We start from the raw sequence: 20,248 nt of genomic DNA on the forward strand, positions 1-20,248 counted from the left end.
ACTTAACTTTCTAACATAGCCATGGGTAATAAAGACAAAAGAAAAGTTGGAAACCAAATCCAAGCCACCTCATCCAAGCCACCTCATCAAATGCCTATGCTTTATTTACTAGTATAGACATGGAGTTTTTAAGATCTCAAAACATAAGCCCCGACAACCTCATTCCCAGGGCCAAAAAGGGGAAAGAGCCTTCAATAGGCAATGAGTTACAGTAAGCCACGAGATGCATGAGAAAATTATCTGCATGCTCTTGCAGCACATCAAATAAATAAATGTTGGAGAACTATACCTCAAATATAGCTGTATAGTGTATTCACCCTTTGGAAGCTTTGCGGAATCTGGATAAACATCACCCATAGCATGCACTCGCTACAGTATAGAAGGAGAGGATAGCAAGCAAGTATGGTCAAGATTACATGTATCTAATCCAATATGATAACAAACTTAACTATACTACCTGCACAGAAAACAAGTGAAATAATCCAATATTATTAATCTTTGCAGTAGATTGAAATTTGCAATTCCACTTCTTGAGTTAAACAATATTAATGCACAATGCCTTACGGTTGTGGTCCTAAATTCTTGACTAATATTTTGCACACTAAAAAACTTTTTAACTATTATGCAAATGTAGTAGATTATGCTCTTTGAATATGTAACTTCGCTTTATGAAGAAAGGGAATTAAGGCTGTGATGAGCTAGGTGCTATGACAGAAGTACTCCCTTTCTTTAGAACTGGCTCAATTTTACACCTAGCTTTCTTGCCATCCTCCATCAATGACGTTTCTAGCTTTCTTAGACTATCTGGGCCAGTTGGTTCAGTTATTTCCAGTTTTCACATCACAGAAGCTTAGCTTTATTATGTAGCTACATTCAATATTGCAAGGAGATTTTCTTTCTTCTTTTGATGAGTTCCTGCTGAATATATCAGCTAGTGTTGCTCGTGCATTAGCAAAACAATGTGACGGACACCCCTCATTATAAGCTCTGTTACACAAAATAGTAACACAAGATTACTCCCAGCATTCATTTACTTTTTAAGAAGACCTCCTTAACTAAGCATTCTTATCTTCCACTCCGACGGCCATTACCTCTTGTTAATCCTGCTACAGCCCACATAATTTTCAAAACACGAAAAGAAGTATGGAATCCACTTTTCGTTTTTTCTTCAACGTACTCCTCAATCTTTATTTTATTTTACTTCATTTTTCTTTTTTTGGTTTGGGGGGGGGGGGGGGGGTTGGTTAAGAAGCAAACCTCAAGGCTAATCTATGGAATGCTTTCACATGTAAAAGGTGGAAAAGTCTATACCTTATTCACATCCGATATCATATAAAACTGAGACTCAAACTTGTTATCATAGATCCGGTTGTTAAGCAAGGGAATCTGCGGCTTTAGTTCTGCACCATCCTCCAGTTTGAGCTTGTAACTGTAGACAGAAGTTGGAAATGGTTATTATCCAAATTGTAATTAAGCAAAGTGTAACTAGTTCCAAGAGATCAAACCCACGTTAATGTAAGAGCCAGAATTTGTTTTCCTGAGGGTAATTTGTCCCGATCTGCTGACAGTGCATGCAGTTTGGCATCAATAGGACGATATGGAACTCTTATCTGAAGGAAATTTCAAACAGAAAAAAGAGGTCATGTAAATGTTTTACCCTCCTAAGGAAGCATACCACTTGGAGTGGCTGACATCCAAAAGTTAAAGAAACAACTCACCTTGTCGAGCACTGCAGAAGGGACAAGTCTTTCAGCTGCCAGAAGAGCCTCAGCATCAATCCTTACGGGTGCTTCACTTCCATCAAGAATTACTTCCTCTTTGCTGATGTTTATACCACGGAATGCGATCTGAGAATTTTCACCAAGGACCAAGCAAAGGCATTACTGTCTTATTTGTATCCAATTATCCATATATTTTGGGCAGCAAAGCATAAAATTCTTCCGAGCACCCGTTCACTTCCAATAACTCCAGTGGATTCAGTTGTCCAGGAAGGGGTGGGAAATTTTACTCGCAAAAAGATAACTAACATGTAGACACACAGCAAACCCGGTTAGAAGCATCATGTGCAGAGTACTCGGTGAAAGGAGTAAAATACCATGAATCTCTATATAATAGAAGGAAAGATATTCAATCAACTACACCTCAACCGCAACCTAGAGGGTGTTCCTATATGAATCCTCTATATCTGTTCCACTCTATTCAGGCCCATTTCGTTACTAAACAATTTTGTTTTTTAATGATAAAAGAATATTTTGTTTGAATTGCATCGGTAGAATATGGACCTTGATCCCAGTTCAACCCCAAAAGATATCTCATGTGGTGAGGATCCTCTAAGATCATACAAGGAGATAACATTACAATCCCTCAACCAAACACCTCTTTGCTCGACCAAGACTGGACATATGATGTCTGGACAATATAAAATGAGGCCCAACTTTGGACAAATCAGGAATAGGAAGGGGTCTGGCTATAATAACATGACATGAAAATGGATCTAGGCAGCAACTAAACCCCAAAATCGAGCTCATGGGGTGAAAAATATCCAAGATCATATAAGGTCAGCACCAACAAGTAAGAATTCAGCCTTTTGGATAATAGAAGAAAGATTGAATTGCTAACTTAATTATTTCCTCTTCTGCTTTGCGATGAACAACTGTAGCACTTCCAAAGCTTCTCATCTTAAGAGTGGTAGTGTTTGGTTCAGAAAAAAAAGAAAGGAATAAAGAGCTTAAAGCAAAAAAGAAAAAAGAAAAAAAAAAACAAGAGCATGCCTCTTATTAAGATCATTTGCTCATCATAATTTAACCATCCAGAACAACAACAACAACATACCCAGTATTATCCCACACCTTGGAGTCTGGGGAGGATGGGTGTGTACGCAGATCTTACCCCTACCTTGTGAGGATAGAGGGTAGTTAACCACCCAGAACAGAAATAGAAATTAAACAGTCAGTTTCAGTTATATTTTACTGAAAAATTAACTACCTCAAAATCGACAATTGTTATTTCGTGACTGCCTATGCCGCTGGACCAAAATTGGGCAACTGCTAGTTCCATTGTCCGACCACCCTCCACTCGAAAGGCAAAGCTTTTGGATGAAGGTGATGAAAATGTGGCCACGCTTTCCCATTTAATGGGCCTTTGCAATGGGGATAGCTGTAGATCACAAGCAGATGAATACCAATAACAGTACGATAGGACAATAGAATAAATCAGAACATATTTTACCTGAACAGTGTCTATGAAGAATCTTCTAGCTGTATCAAATCCATATGTCCTCATGGTGGCCTCAACCCAGGTAGCACCAAATGGTACCTCAATAAATCTCCTTTCAATTTGGCCTAACACAGGTGTACATGCAGAAAATTGACAAAGTAGTAAAAGGAAGAACATGCAATATCGACCTGAAAACAATTTTAAGAAAATAAAGTGAAAGTATTTTCTTAATAATTCAATTTTCTGGCTTTATCCTATAGCCCATTTTGCCAGGATCCATACCGTGCTCAAGTTTCTGTCACAACTTTCTCCAAGTGTTTCCTTTGGGTTCTTACCCTAAAATCCATCTGTTTACAACACATCATTGCAGCCGATTTCATGGTATATATTCTCGCTGAACATCTGATCCAGATCATACTAACACTATATAATCAGATTTTTATATTCTCTGTAACAAAGTGCTCGAAATTATAGATCCCTTGTTTGCTATGTTTGCAGATAAAGAATTCAGTAGCTTAGATAGTTTTTTTTTTGAGAAGGTAACATCCGTAGCTTAGATAGTTTTATGAAGTGATTTTTTCTGAACTTCATTAGTTCACTTGTCATACTTCAAAAGATGCACATTTTCTGAGGAAAAGAACTCTAGAAAGCTAGCAAGACTATTTCTCAATGCGACTAACAAGGAGATCGTCTATCAGCACTAAACGATCAAACATAAGAGATCATATTGCTATGCCCATACTTTCAAGAAACATTGTCAACAGTTTTAACTTTGGTAGCAACACTAGAAGGAGACTTCTCTCCCTCCCCCCCCCCAACCCCCTCCCTTCTCTCTCTTTCTCTCTCACCCACACACACACTATAAAATACAATGCCATGCCCCAAAATATCATTACTTCTTGACCACAAAGACGCAAGGAAGATAGTTTTTCTCCTACAATTAAACCTACACATCCATAACCACATACAACAAGAAGAGCCACACGACACTTAACCTTCCTTTCTCTTCCCAAAAATAGTATCTACTAGTTTTACCTATACAACGACAATAGCATAACCAGTGTAATCCCACATGGTAGGGTCTGGGGAGGGTAGTGTGTACGCAGACCTTACCCCTATCCTTGTGGAGGTAGAGGAAAGGGTAGCCCGATGCACAAAGCATCCCACATTTACGGCTTTACACGGGGTGGGGAGAAGGGCCGCACCCCAAGGGATGTGATGTAGGCAGCCTACCCTAATGCAAGCATCAGTGGCTGATGCAAATCCTATATATCGTTTTTACATCTGGACACATAAACAAACAGGATGTAACAAAGCAAAATGATCTATAAGGCCCGCCAGACACTACTTTACTGATAATCCTGACACAGTTAAGTAATCTGGCAGTATGCAATCATTGAAGAGATTAAATGCATGCATAGCTTAGTAATATGATACTCACCTGGTACAAATGAAATGCCTTGGAAGGAAATTAGAGGGGGTCGGATCTTTACAGCAGTCGGCTTTGTTATAGTAACTGGAATTCTGAAAAGCGGTCCACGCCACGGTGATTTGCTGTCTATGCCATATACTTCATAATAATGCAAGCCATCATTTAGATTGGTGGGGTCCACCACTATGCTGGAAAAATGAACAGAAAGAATATGTAATTTTTTCCATAATGTACACCAATCTAGTTGTCTCATGATCTTTTTCTTGGTGTATTCCCAGTTATCTCATGATTTAAAAGATCATTTTAACATTATATACTATGTGCAAAGAGAAATTAGAGCAGTAGTAAAGGCGTAATGGCAATAGCCATGATTTAATAGAAGAATTCCTTGACCACATAACACTCACTTCACTTCCTAAAGTGTCGAACAAACTAGCATTATAGAATGATGGTTCTGTATCCACCTTCCAAGTAAGAGACTAACATAGCTGGTTCTAATCACGTCATTACATATTAACGGGCAAAAAATAAGATGTCTGTGCCACAATAAGCTCTACAAGCATGTGGAAGAGAATAAAAGACGTGTCAGCTCTTCACAAAGTATATGACCAATTGCTGAAGCTGGTTCCCCAAAATGATGCAGCCAAAAACTTTGGTGATGATAAGAATTTGCTTGTGTGAGATTAAGAAGAAAAAGAAGATTTTTGGAGGAAGAAGGAAATAGTCTTCTTTTTTTTTTAATTAAAATAGAGAAAGTGAGGTAACTTTCTTTACGCAGAAAAAGAAATAAAGGGAGAAGCATCAGAAGAGGGAGAGAAAGAATTTCCAGAGTAAGGACTAAGAATTTTCAGAGTAGGACTCAAAAATTCTGTTGCTAGTGTTAGTTGCTTTATTTTCACTGTTCCTTGAGCCGAGGGTCTATCGGAAAGAACCTATCTACCGTCACAGGGTAGGCCTGCTTACACATTAGCCTCCCGAGACCCCACTCGTGGGATTACACTAGGTTTATTGTTGTTGTTGACTCAAACCCTTGGTTCTAGTAACAGAATTTTTAGAGTATGGATAAAGAATTTTAAGAGTAGGGACTCAAACCCTTGGCTCTAATAGAAATAAGATCAGATGAGGGCATCGGTCATGTAGAAAGTAGCAGCGCCAGTCACCTAAGATATAGTGGCACCAGAACAGTCGCCACAGAGATGAATAATGCTTGAAGGTAGAGAGGAGCAGCGGGTGCTGGAGAAGGAGCAGTCTTGGACATCGAAAGGAAGAAGAAAAGAAGAAAATCATTGGTCAGACGGGGAGCACACACTGGTGTAGCAGAAGCTATTTAAAACTCTACCAAGATCTTAGAGGCTCTGAGATACCATGTTGAACTGTGTGACCATCGCATCTATGATCTAACAGCTTAAGTTTTTGGATGAGACGGACACACAATTCAATATGTATCAGAGTAGGAAGAAGTCATGGGTTCGAGTCACCACCACCCATTATCAAAAAGAATCTTCACGTGCTTGACTCATGAAAAAAGAATAAAGCCTGCAAGTGTTGGGGCATATTGAAGACATAATTAATTAAGTAAAAGTGTGCTCTTTTGGGGCATATTGAAGACATAATTAATTAAGTAAAAGTGTGCTCTTTCTAACAGCTTAAGCTTTTAGATGAGATGGTCACACGCTTCAATAGGTGAAGCTCAGAGTTCATATCCAATTTAAGGTGTGTAGATCATTGTTGTCTCTTCATCAACAAAGATTAACAGATACCAGAAAATGTGAGAAGTGCGTCAGGAACCACAATCTCTTGACTGAAATGGTCATAAGAAGATGGATTTTACTGTCAAAGTAGGGGAAGGAAAAGATGGTCTAGGCAAGAGAGTCATTTGATGGCTGCGTTGGCACTGACCGTAAAATCCAGTGTGCCAGGGGCAATACAACCAGGCCAAACAAGCTATGTTGTTGGCTTGTTGCCACAAAATTCTCATCCAGACAATCCCAAAGACGGCTTTACGATGACATAAATCCGGTCCCATATATCCAAAGCTCCATAAGAGAAAACTAGCACGACATAAAAATCGAACATAAGAAAAGGAGTTCCAAGCTATGGCCTTGTGACTTAATTCTGCAGGCATATATGTTCGGAGCCATCCTTTAAAAGGCATGTTCAGACTAATCCTATAGCTCTCCTTGAAGCAAACGAAACCAACAAATCTACAGTTTGTATTTTGTGACGTAAATCTTTTGCCTTAGGCAAGAACAGAATCTTGAGTCTATGCCTAGTAGAATTTCCCATGGCAGGGATATTCAGAAAAGAACAGGGTAAACATCATTAACAAGACTACTTCGTCTAAGATATGGCTTTATCTCTCGAAAGACAGCAAAAAAGACGACATTTTTCCACTGTTGAAATGCCATAAAAAGATTGCTTCGCTGCAACTATAGTATAATACCTCATCTTATAAACGTTGTCTTTTAACCTCTCAACAGGAACTAGAACACGTTTTGGGCGTGAGTTGGTTATCATGATATTACAGATTAAGGCAAGAAGCCAAACTCAGAATAAGCAACAGGTATAAGTAACAAACTATTCATAAACATAATGATTAGAAATCATTGAGGTTGGACACAATTAAGGCTATCATATTAGGCTAAACATTTAGCATTCTGCAATTCAAAGTATTTATGAAATAGCACACATTCTGAGTGCTCTAAATTGGAGAAACTGGAGATAAGAAGATTTCGTTGTTCAAATTAATCATCAAATTAGAACAGTCGCAAAAAACAGTGAGAGAAGATGAGTAACCTGAAGCTGCGTCCATTATGGGTGAGAAGGAGGTACTCAGGAGCTTTCACTACCGCATCTCCAGTAGAAAACAACTGAATGCACTCTTCAAAAGGAACCAATTGATCTAAATTATTTGCGTCTTCATGGAACTTCGGTTCAACTTCCACTGTCCACTGAGAGAAGAACATTAACAGCCTTGAGGGGAAACAGAATCATCAAAAATTGTGTGACCAATTAAATCACATTTACACCAAATGTCCATTCAGCTTGCTTTGTATCAAATGAATCTAAGCAGCTTTTTTCCCTTGCAATCAATTTACATAACCTTGTTTCACTTATACAGAGGTGAAACTTATGTAATTAATCCAGTGATTCATTTGACAAGTCCCATCTTAAATTGATCTAGTTACTATCAAGACAACTGCAGATACAGCACTCTGAATCCCATGTAACATGATATTCTATCAGTTCAAGCCACATTTTATGGAACTCTTCACTTGAACGTGCAACTTCCTATGACTCTGAGCTTATAAACCAGTATTTGTAGAAAAGAAACCTAAGTTGATCTGCTCTTTAACCATGCCAACAAGGTAAGCAAATTGAACTGGAAAAGCTCCAGATCCACTATGCCCCAAGATACTGGTCCATTAGATCCAGCTGTCACATTATTATTATGTATATATATATCCAGGTACCAGTCTAATGTGCACACGGTCTGCCGAGCACAGTGGTCTGGAACACTCGATGGAATAGCATTTGGAAGGTACAGTGAAGTACAAAACATTGTCAAGGATTTCAAGTGTTCCTCTGAAATCAACAGGATCACTATGTCGGATTCTAAATTTCTTCATCTCCCACAACATGGTTGTATTCTGAAACTCGTACATTCGAAAGTTTGCAGAGACTCACAGCCAGATGACGATTTATATACCAACACGGAACCATACGAATGCATCAAAGAGGACTGACATGACATTAGAAAAGAATATTTTCAATAGGGACCCTATTCTCCAGTTTTGCCTCACTCCACCTGAAACATCAAAGATCTAAACTCTATCCGAAAAACCGAGATCAACTAAACCAACTTCAGACCTTTCATCCAGTCTATTGATCTTTTAAAGCTTACGGCATACATAAGTGCCTCCAGAGAGGTCCTCTATTTCTTTTTCTATGCTATAGGTCACGGGCTCACGGCTATGTGGTCGCACTGTTGTTGAGTATTAATGATGGCAGCTTAGGACAAGGGATTTCTAGCTGGCTGTAAAAGAATTCGGGTGCTGGCAACAGAAGGAAGAAGGAATCATAAATCTGTTTTTTTCCTGTTAAGTGATGCTGAAGAGGATAACCTGGATAGAGTTATATCAACTTGCATTGGTGGAATGGAAAAGGGGAAATGCCAGCAATAGGCTCGAGTCTCTGTGGAAAACTTTTTTAAGGATTACGAACAAAGATTTGGTGGAGCAAGGCATTTGTGAAGCATGAGCCGGAGCGTGAAGCTTAGGCACATGAAAGGGAAGCAAAAGAGTTTTGGACGCCAACTGTCAAATCCACATTTATGGAGTTCTAAGCAGGATTCCTGTAATTAAGGGTTCTTTTACAACCAAATGTCAGCCTGAAATGATCCAATAAAAAAGGCGACGATGGTCAGCTGGGGGCAACTCTAGCCATCAAGGATGTAGTGATTGAGACATGAGAGTAACAATTCAGATATCCCAGGTTCATCCCGAGCAACAACACGGCATGTGCTCAGCAGGATTACCTTGGCAACCTTGCTCGTGAGCTAGACAAGATGCCTAGTGGATTAGAGAAGGTGCACACAAATTGGCACAGACCATTGACATTAATTTATTTATTTTTAGGAAACACTCTAAATAGCATGGACGTGTATTTGATTTGTTGGATCTTCTAACAGTTTGTGTTCTTTAGGATTTTCCTTTATACAATTTTACATTTATCTATCAAAAAAGAAAGGAACATAAAAGGGTGCCATTATAACATTAAATCATAACTAATCTAGCTTGCCCCTGGGTACTCAGAGAGACGAAAGATGCCAAATAAATATTGTTAAATCTTCATAGTAGAACACTGCCACGCCATAATTTTTTTAGCACGCATACGACATTACACCTCGATCTGAACTAGTTGGGGTCAGCTATATGAATTCTTAGCATGCATGAGAAATAAAATTTGAAGGACTAATCTCACCTCCGTAGACTGGTGACAATAATTAGGATCCCTAAGGTAGATGCCTCGTGATGCAAGAGCTGCAACCAAAGCAAGCATTTCAGATCAGAACAAACACATCCTTTGATCAGGCAAAAAATAGCGGCGACAAGAAAAACTTTTCAAATTAAAGAGACTGCTATGATTACCCCCGTAGAAACAAAGATAACAGTTACTCCCTCCATTCCAAGGAGAAGGCAATATTTACTTATTAGCCCCCTTTCCAAAAAGAATGGCAGAATTCTAAACTTGGAAACAATGTAACTTGAACTTCCCATTTTACCCTTAATGGCAAGCTTTTATATCTACACAAATGTTATGGCAAGTTTAAGATCACAAGTTTCAAAAGTCTTCCTTTTTTTCTTACACTCCATGGCCAGCCAAACTACGCCATATAAATAGAAACGGAGGGAGTATTCATTTTTGATAAACCTCCCTTTTGTTTGAATAAGTTCGTCTTTGTTAAAACCATAGGGAAAATGGTCAGCAGCACCATGGAGCACATAACGAAAAACAAGAGCACACAAAACACAAACATGAGCACACACACACATACACGGAGTTGGTTTACTTGTTTTGCCAGCCTGCTTGATCTTTACTTGATACCATACACATGGAACATTTTGCACTTTTTGGATGTACTCATAGGCCCTGAGATGACATTCAAGATATGAATCAAAAAGGTATCAATGGCCATGCGAAAGATCAAAAGCCACAAGGAAGAGTGAACCTAACTTGTCAACTTGCATGAGTCCCTGTCCAGCGGATAATTTTTCTTCTAGTAAAGCACTCACGGGTACAGATGTATTCTCAAGAGCCTTCCGTACACTGTATGGACTAACAGGAATACCTTCTGCCTGCAGGTCGCATACTTCAGTCAAAAGGAAAACAAGAGAAACCGTGTAAAATGGCCATAACATAGGAATTACCTTCATAGCACTGACAAGTAACGCCACCCCGCCACAGGCACATGGAGATGCCATTGATGTTCCATTCATTAACATGCGTCTTTGAAGGGTCCATGTGGGAACAGGAGCCACAGCACCACCAGGGGCACTTATGCAGACACCAAGATCACCATCCACAGTAGGTCCCCGACTAGACCTGCATTCTCTTGGAGCTCAGCTTTGTAGCTTAAATTCTAATAAAGAGACTGGCACAAAAGTATCCTAAAAAAAGTTCCAAGCACTCGAATTGGAAAAGGGTTGCAAACATTAAATAAGGTCCATACCAAGTGTATTCAAGGCCTTCAGTAGGTGGCTCAACTAATAAGTGAGTACCAGCAGCCATAGCTGGGGAGACATATGCTCCCACTCCAATTATGCTTGACGAAGTGCCACCAGGTGCACCCACAGTAGTCAAAGCCGGCCCGCTATTGCCGGCACTGCTGACAAATATTAAACGATGTTTGTTGACCACCTGAACTTTTCACCAAATGGTTCACCAATCAACAGATTTCTCATACACTGAACTGCCAGCAAGTGAAAATATAAAGGCAATAAAACATTACCTCATTGACAAGGTCAACAAAGCGGCCATAATCTGGCAGCAGTGTAGGTTCCCCATAACTCATATTGATGACATCACATTTATGCTGTCCATAGAACAAGAATGCACATCTCAGAATTGATCAAAAATCAATGTAGTAACTATCTGTGAAGGAGCTTTAAATTGGCACTACACATATAGACAAAGCGCTTAACCACTTGACAAAAAACGAGAACCTCATTGGTAAGCTAGGGTCACATGACACTTAATAAGGTTGTCAGACGTGATAGAGTAAGATATTATAGGACTCACACCAACTTGAATGTGTATGCCACGCAATACTGGCACTTTAGGCCAAAAGTACCAGCCTTACAGCAAGACTTGGAATTTAGCAATTAGCATCTTAAAAGCTATGCCAAAAGGAATAGTGCCATCGTAGAAAAACCTTTACAATAAACCAGGCATCGGCTGGGTTGACTGACTTAACTCACCCACATATTCCACAGTTTGAGGCCAGGGACCTAGTTCAACCACTGTAGCTGGTGTGGACTGGTTCAATGGTAGCCAACCCATAAGCCATTCCAGCAAAGGTCCAGATCAAAACTGGACTGGTCCGTACCAGGGAGAAAAAATTGTGCATCCAACGCTCATCTGACCATTTAGAAAGATTACCGTTGAAGCGGTCAATTCGATTGTTTGTCTCACTCCCCCTTACCTCTTCAAAAATATTAGCTTGTTTAGAATTATTTCCTATCGCCGAAAAAATAATAAAACTGACCATCTCAATTCATCTATTCTCACAAAAAACTTTCAATCTCAATTCTCTCTTAACTCTCTTACATTCTCAAGCTTCTCTCCTTCAAACTCCAATTTACAATGCTATCAATAGATGATTTGGAATAAGATCTGAGAGACCTAAAAGGTGCTTAATATACCGTAACTGAGAATTGGATATGGAGAGAATAAGATCTCAGAGACCTAAAGGTGCTTAACATACCATCTAAAATTGGATGCAGATATCCGGAATGAAGAGCTGCATAATAGGAAACAAACAAGGAGTGGGAAGGAGAGAGTAGAAAACTAAAAAATCACTCGCCTCTAGAGACTGCATTATGAAGGGAGACCTTTCGCAAAGCAGAATGCTTTAAAAGGTTTACAAAAAATTTTGCCCATCTCTAAACTGAAAGACATTGGTGAGGATGTAGCAAAATGGGACGCAGATTCTTTGGGACATACAGTTTAGAAGGGCATTGCATGATGGGAGAAAGAGCTGGAGTTGATGACTTTGCTGCACTCACACGCTTATGAAAGCTTATGAAAAAACTGACAAGAATGGAGTGCTAATCATGATCATATCAGGAAAACACCCTCAGGAGTTCCCTGTCAAATGATTTGAAAGGAAGACAAATTTCCTGCGTCTACAGTATGGCCACCTAAACTGAAATTTTCGGTCTTAGCAGTGGGTTAGGGAGCTATTTTGGTTGCCGAATAATCAACTTCATCTAATAAAAGCATACATGCCATTTTGGTGCTTTTATGTAAAGACCATTGCTATTAAAAGTCAACGCTCCGACACTTTGTGAAGCCAGAGGCTACTGCTTCATGGATGAGACCATACACGTTGGAGAAATCTGTTCTTCAACCATTACAATAACGTGCAAAGTGATGCCAATGAGAAAAGGCCATTTCATTGAATAATGCTGAGCAATTGCTTAATATCGACATTATCGTATATTGGTTGTTAAAATTAGTTAATTTTAATTGTAATTTGACTATTAAAGTGCTAAGTTCATATACATTTGGTATTTTTGAAATTTTCCATAAATCGTGTGTTCCACTTCGAAGAAGAGCGTGCTTCACTTCAAGCTCCGTGGACCTTGTTGCTTTTCGCGCTTTTTGCTTTTAAAGACACTGGAACAGAGATCAGAAAAGGATGCAAATCACCTCTTAATCAATTGTAAAGTAACCTATAAACTGTGGCAGTTGATGCTAGATCTGTTTGCGAGGAAACAGACTATGAAAATTGTACCATGCGTAAAACTATGGAAAGACTTACTATGGTGCTGGCTAATAAGAGACAAAGGAAACAGAGCATTGTATTTCAGTCCACAAGCTGTTGATATGACAAAGATGATGATCGAGTTTCTACAGAAATTAACACCCAGACACAGAATTTAAAGCAGGAATCGCTGGAGATTTAAGAACTACCATTGCAGGAAGAAGAGATTCAAGAAAGGGAAAAGCACATTTGGCATGGGAGAGATCATGACTTAGCAGTAAAAGGATATACCGGTGAACAGGTCCTACCTCTACAGCTGCAATCAAGGCCCTAGTCAAACCAGTTCCTGTTTCCATAGATCCCAACCGTGAATCTCCAATTTTACAAGACACAATTTGTGCTCCAGGTGCAACTCCATTTAGCAAAGGTTCCTTCACAAAGACCACTCCACCGTCAAACAAGCATTAAGCGAGTTGAATCTAGTGCCAGATAAGCATCAGTATAATGAAATTGTTGCCAATAGAAATGCTATCTTACCTCCGGGTGGAAGGCGGCGGCAATACCAGCAACATGTGTGGCATGTGGTGAGCTATCTGTTACAATACTTAAAATGTTTCCTCCATTGTAGACATTTAGCACACACGTACAGGCATCCAATTTACTAAAAACTCCATGTTTTTGTTCAAGCCTACAAGGTTAGTGGTATAAATTATGAAACTCCAAAAGGTAAAGCAGTAGACACTAATATCGCAGTGTTCCTGTTCAAGTTGCATAAACCTCCCCAGTTACATCCCCCTTTTCCGAGAAAACAAAGATACACACATATTCCCCACACAGACAATAAGACAAACAGCTCGCTCATAAGCAGCTTTCCGTATCTTCTTTTCCTCAGGCATGGCTCCATCAATGACACACTAGCATATAAGATCCTACCTACAGCATTAGACCATCCCATCCCTCCTTGAAGTTCATTAAACCATGTCTAAGCCAATGTATTTATTTTTCCCTGAACAGATGAACCTTTAACTTTTTATTGGACCACAGGATGTCATCTTAATGCGACAAAGTCGGATCTTAAATCTTTTCTGGAGCAAACTCCACATACTTCCTTTGAGACTTTGGCAAGCCCAACGATAAAAGCACATTTAATCAACTTCTAAAATTCTATGAAAGCAAATAAACTGTACCTTTGATTCAGTACACATACAAAAATTACTACTATTTCTAGCAGCCATGTCATACCTGTAATTAGTTAAAGGAACAAAATCCGCAAGCTTCCCACATCCTGGATCATTCTCAAGACTCTGTGTGTCCAAAGCAGCTCTCCAAAGTTCTCCGTCGTGCCATACAACAGCATCAATAACTGGCCCCTTATCATCGTAGCTCTACAACAGATATTAGATTTAGCAATGGAAACAGAAAAATACAATTTATTGGTGAAGGACTTGGGAAATGGATCAGTATAAAAAGGTACGGACATCAGCTTGCTTGCGCAGGAGATCAACTCTGTTCTGGAGATCTTCACGACCCCTTTTCAAGTGCACACCTTCAACTTTTGTGTGTTTCTGCAGAATTGGTAAAATTATGCTCAGTAAAACAAAATTAAAGTAAAATTAGATAACTAGAACAACGAGATTGAGAAAATAAGAGCATGTCCCTGCACAATATCAAGCAATAAATGAGTTGGAACATCTTACATAAAGTCATGAACTTTCCACCAATATTTTCAAATAGAGTTTGTGTGCTTACTAGACGCACGAGTCAAGTGAATTAATGATAAATTGAATTCACGATAACTCAAATTAGATACAATCAATAGCACGATATTTACTTTTTACAAAATAAAAAATAATGAGTAAAGCACTCATAATAAGCGGGTAGCGAGAATGCCAGACAGAACTTTAAAGCAATGCAACATCCTTTTTCCTTGCTTGATTATTATATTATACTTATACTTCAGAAATTTTAACAAAGTAATCCAACTGCAAATCTCAGCCTCATCTCATCTGTATGAGCAATATACATCAGTTGTCAATTTAGTCAAGTTGCTCCTGTTTCAACCAGTTAAGCTCTAAGCCATCATGGAATAACATAGTCAACTTCACATTAGGCCTCGACTAAGCAGAATCAAGAAAGCACTAGGCTAGGCTGCCACCATTTGTAAGGAGGCTGAATTCAGTATCTCAGCAAATTAAGATTAGCTTTTGATTTGCTTAACTTGGTTTTGTTTCAAACTTTTCTAGAAGTCATGTCGATGGTTCTAGCAGCTTTTGACAAACTTGGTGGCCAAGTACATGACCATTGGCATGCACCCCTAAGTCACATGGTTTATTTTCTTTCTTAAGAGACTAAGGAATGTCTCTAGAGAGTACTCTTCAAGATTTTACCTTCATAAGTTACAATAGATAAGTAGCTAACTTTTCTCTGTATTTCTTTCTGATTCGTGAGTTGAAACTGCAAGACAGTTGTGTTACGAGAATGTGTTATCTCTATCATTAATTGGTTGACATTCCACATGCTCAATCATAAAAGACAAGCCAACCCACTCATCTGGTGGTTTAATATGTAATTAAGATAACAAACCTTTCCTTACTCTCTGCTATGTAGAGCTTACTCTTTTGATAAAATAAAGCCACCTAATTTGACATACTCAGAATTCCAAATCTTTGGTTTCTTTCCATGTAATATCCTTCTTCTTTTTTCAGAAAGTTCTTTCCATGTAATATCCTGTTTTTCTCTTACTTTATAATGCTGCTTAAATGTCACAGCTCTTTAAAGAATTTACAAGTTTCTTCGTCCTTTTAATTATCTCTTAGAATGATCATTGCGAATAAGTTAATCACCTCAACATTTTCGTTTTATCAAAATACGAGTTAATTGAACAAAATAGTCATACAGATGGTGGAGAACCTTATCAAATTCATCAAGTTGCTTTACAGCCTCTGCTATTGCTTCCTGATTTTTCTCATCCCACCTTTTCTTTCGTTCTTTCTGCAATTGAAAAGAGCTTTTAGAAACAGAGAACTTTAAGACCCTACAAGAAAGAAATCAAGTTGAATTTTTAAAAAAAAATAAAGAAAGAAAAGAAAAGAATTGAATTGTGAACACTTATATAAAGCATATAATCCAGAATATAAGGAGAATGGCAACTAGATTCACCTTTACTCGAGAAGTCAGTGTATCAGTAAAGAGCTCATACACCAATTTGCAGCCAACATGCCACTCACCAGATGGATTCTTCCATGAAGAATTTATGACAAGAGAAGCCCCTACAAGAAAATTAATATATAAAGCATTAATGCTGTATATAAATTACTCAGGGGTAGGTGGATCCATAGCACCTTCTCCGTACTTTAAACATAGCAAGTACAGGAGTGCAGGAGAAATGAAAATGTAACGGGACCTATTATAATTTTTTCGAAAATTTAGGAGCGATGCAATTAACAAAAGCCATGTATAGAAGGATGCGCGAGCATAGTGTAGTTCCCTATCAAAAGCATAACCAAAATGTCTCAAACACATTAGCAATCAAAAGAGTTAAACACATTCCGGAATCTCAATAAATCTGACATCATCAGAAATGATAAAGGTCTACAGCATACATCATTCTAAACAGCAATGGAAGATACAATTCATTCTGGAAACACTTCTTACATATATTGAAGGAAGACTAGCAACATTGTACACCTCAATTAGTATATCTCCCATATTGAGGATGGATAAACGTGTCATTTGGGACACCCAAGATGTAGACTAGTGCTCAATCAGCGTTATCAAAGGCGAAAAGCCCAAAAAAACCTCTAAGGTCTATTGGGGCTTTAAGCGCAAAACGCAAATAAAGCGTGGGCTTTAATGAAGAAAAGCGCAAATGGAGAAAAACGACAAATATGTATGTGTAGTGCAAGACTAAAATCTATAAGCATGAATACCAAATATATGGACAAAGAAATTGAAGAAAATTTATGACGGAGTGAAATATCAATTGTTTAGTGACGCCTTTTCAGGATTACGCTTATTGGCAAGGAAAAGTATGTCTTAGAGTCTTGATGACAATACTGAATTCTGAAGCGCCCGCCAAGCGATACGAAGCGCTCAACATATTTTCAGCATCGCTTCAAGGCTTAAGCGCGCTTTAAGCGTGCCTTTGATAACACTGTGCTCAATGAAATGGATAGAGAATCATGGGATTTCAGGTTCATATCCTAATGGAGACAAAACCACTAGGTTATTTCTTCCTATCTGTCTAAGACTCGAAGTCTTGGTGTACAGAGTTAACAATACTCGTGCTGATAGGAGGCAGCATATAACTGGTGGACTTAGTCAAGGTACGCACAATATGGCCCGGACACCACCGTCATAAAAGAAAATAAATGTGCCATTTGGGCTATTCAGAGGTTAAAATCCAAGTAGAGGCAAAAATAATAGGTGATTCTAACGCTTGGACACAGTTATCTGGTATATGTGCTAGTGGAATGTAGTTGATACCCTGTGGAATTAGTAAAAAGAAATTAGAGTGACTAGTTGGCATGGCGATATAAAGATTTAGACTGACTGGGGAAGTTTCAGTCATTCCATTAGTCAGCAGATGATTGAAGATTGTATTGGTCTATACTAGATGTAAATAAAAAATAAAAGTTGCAACATGATCAAACTATATCTTAAGGAGACAAGTGAAAGATTCTTATACAAAATTGCAAATTTATTTCTAAATTCAACGCACCAGAAGCCCCAAGAATACAACCATCATTATCAGCCTTCACCACTGTAGACGTATCAACATCTCCGCTCCCGGTACTGCAAATAAAATTATCATTACTCGTCCAAATACTAAATTATCCTTAACAGTTGTAGTGCGTGAAAATTTAGTATCTTTTTTAATACTAAAAAATTAGTATTATATCGACTAGAAATAAAAGTCAAGTCAAACTTCAGATTGTCAAGCTCACCAATCTATAACATCTATGACCTTCGGCTTTCCATCAGAAGTAACTCGTAATCCAGCCGCAGCGGGATCAACACCAGAATCTGATACACTTAATTTCATAAGCAACAGTATAGAATACAAATTGGACGCTTAATTGCTTCATCTTCTATTTCTTTTAGTAACAATACGATTCTAGATATTATGGTAATGAAAAAAAGGAATGAAGAATTTTGAAGTTGAGAAAAGCACCGAAAACGGCAATGACGACGCCGCGACCGTCGTACTCAGGGTGAGCTTCGATGAATCGATCAGCGGCAATCTCTTTCTTCGGCATTTGAGCAGCAAGGAAAGTGGATTCCTTAAGCTTGAAACTACGCACAGCTCCGTTACCGTCACTGGGTTTCACTAGCGAAGTACAAGGCATGGCCCTAGTTATTCTACCACTCTTATTAAACCTACTATCGCTCTTTCCAGTTAGCCTTTTGGGCACAATGATGGGGGAAGAACGAGAAAGTAATGAGTGTGAATATGATTGAGGTGTCGAGAGTGGAAGTGATTTAAATAATGGGCTTTGCATTGCAGTTGCAGGGGTGTTTTAGTAAGTTTGTTTTTCAAGGGTGTTTTAGTAATTTGAGTAGGAAGACGGCGGATTCCGGCCGTAGCGTAGAAGGAGAGATTGCCACCTGCCGGAAATTAAGGGGCTTGTGTCGTTGGGTTTAGATGGGTGTCCTGTGAGTTGAGTTTGAGTGTCAAATTACCTTATCCATCCTTGCTCCACATAATAGCCAAATATATGTTGGGAAGAATTATCTAATTAGTATTAAACTACAGCTAAAAGTTATTCTATAAATAGAAACTTTTCCTGACGAAATAATTTGGTACTTCCACGTTGAACATGTGAAGCCCGGCACATCTCTTTTCCTAGGAGAATGCTTCATTTGGATTCTAGTAATGTTGAGGGAAAATTCAGTTCCCATATCAACTATTTCTTGTTACATAGTTATAGAGGAGAAAGAGAATTCAACTCCTAAGACTGCTATAAAATTGTTATCATTTGATTATCGGACTATTCCTCATGGACACATGTGAATCAAACTATTTGTCCTAAAATGTTGTCACCACCATAGTTGCCAATGTCTATACTGCCAACTATTTCTTCTTTTCTTATTATTGATTGATGAAATCTCCAAACATGTCTCACGACTCATATTTGGAACAGTATTGATGTTTTGTAGAGACTAGTATTTGTACAGCAAGCTATTTAACTTGTACACTTCTAGAAGTAGTTAGAATAGCTAATTAGCACATGTGTAAATTGTTAATTAGTTAGTTAAGTGTATTAGTATAAATACATAGTCACTGTACATACGCTTAAGTCAAGAAATGAGAATCTTCCGCTTATTCTCTCTCTAGATTCTTCTTCTTCTTCTTCACTAACACCTTGGAGCTCTCTAATGGCTTCCTTGTGGATAGTCTTGACATGGTATCAGAGCATGGTGCTCAGCGATTCTGATTGAGAGACTCCGATCTTCAAAGTTTCTCCTCTTCTTCTTCTTCGATTCCTCTCAGACTTATCTCCCAAACTCAATTTTTTCTTCTTCAATCTCACTTAGATCTGCATCTCAAGCTCAAATTTGAGCCCTAAAAGTTCGAAGATTGTCTTCAATGGCGAATGATACAGTAGAAAACACAGTTGGAACATCACATGCAAACAATCAAAACATCGATTGTAATGATCCTTTGTATGTACATCCCTCAGACACACCTGGCTTGCAGATTGTTCCACAATTGCTCATAGGAACTGAGAATTACTCGGAATGGAGTAGATCTATGAAGATGTTACTCCTTGGGACAAATTGGGGTTTATTGATGGAACATGTACCAGAGATTTGTACACCAACAATGCCTTTCAATTGCGTCAGTGGGATCGATGCAACGCAATTGTTCAATCGTGGATAATGAGTTCAGTGGCAAAGGAACTTAGAAAAGGTATTGTATTCTCCTCAAATGCACAGAAAGTCTGGATTGTGTTGAAAACTAGATTTGATAAGGTAAATGCAACAAAAATTTATCATATGAACATGGAGATAAGCTCGTTGGTACAGAGAGTTTCTAGTGTATCAGTATGTTTCTCAAACCTAAATGATTTGTGGGATGAATTTGAGTCCTTGATTCTGGAACCTTGTGA

At 38.6% G+C, this 20,248-nt stretch overlaps 1 protein-coding gene across 1 annotated transcript in view; it reads right to left on the reverse strand.

Annotated features, from left to right (window-relative positions):
- Nucleotides 1–18,882, reverse strand: part of LOC107798947 (tripeptidyl-peptidase 2) — a 36,736-nt gene extending 17,854 nt beyond the window's left edge. The window contains exons 1-23 of the mRNA XM_075255378.1: nt 18,310–18,882; nt 18,083–18,161; nt 17,857–17,930; nt 16,296–16,405; nt 16,047–16,127; nt 14,615–14,701; nt 14,379–14,521; nt 13,674–13,824; nt 13,445–13,567; nt 11,160–11,243; nt 10,881–11,068; nt 10,579–10,753; nt 10,385–10,506; nt 10,206–10,300; nt 9,632–9,690; nt 7,445–7,599; nt 4,658–4,836; nt 3,229–3,341; nt 2,986–3,156; nt 1,719–1,847; nt 1,510–1,610; nt 1,312–1,429; nt 290–369 (exon numbers count right to left, since the gene is read on the reverse strand). Coding sequence (XP_075111479.1) covers nt 290–369; nt 1,312–1,429; nt 1,510–1,610; nt 1,719–1,847; nt 2,986–3,156; nt 3,229–3,341; nt 4,658–4,836; nt 7,445–7,599; nt 9,632–9,690; nt 10,206–10,300; nt 10,385–10,506; nt 10,579–10,753; nt 10,881–11,068; nt 11,160–11,243; nt 13,445–13,567; nt 13,674–13,824; nt 14,379–14,521; nt 14,615–14,701; nt 16,047–16,127; nt 16,296–16,405; nt 17,857–17,930; nt 18,083–18,161; nt 18,310–18,637 — 2,945 coding nt within the window. The 5' untranslated portion in view covers nt 18,638–18,882. The remainder of the gene's footprint in view (nt 1–289; nt 370–1,311; nt 1,430–1,509; nt 1,611–1,718; nt 1,848–2,985; nt 3,157–3,228; nt 3,342–4,657; nt 4,837–7,444; nt 7,600–9,631; nt 9,691–10,205; nt 10,301–10,384; nt 10,507–10,578; nt 10,754–10,880; nt 11,069–11,159; nt 11,244–13,444; nt 13,568–13,673; nt 13,825–14,378; nt 14,522–14,614; nt 14,702–16,046; nt 16,128–16,295; nt 16,406–17,856; nt 17,931–18,082; nt 18,162–18,309) is intronic.
- Between the last annotated feature and the right edge of the window lie 1,366 nt (nt 18,883–20,248).

This window comes from Nicotiana tabacum, chromosome 6 (genome assembly GCF_000715075.1).
Source record: "Nicotiana tabacum cultivar K326 chromosome 6, ASM71507v2, whole genome shotgun sequence".
Classification (NCBI taxonomy): Eukaryota; Viridiplantae; Streptophyta; class Magnoliopsida; order Solanales; family Solanaceae; genus Nicotiana; species Nicotiana tabacum.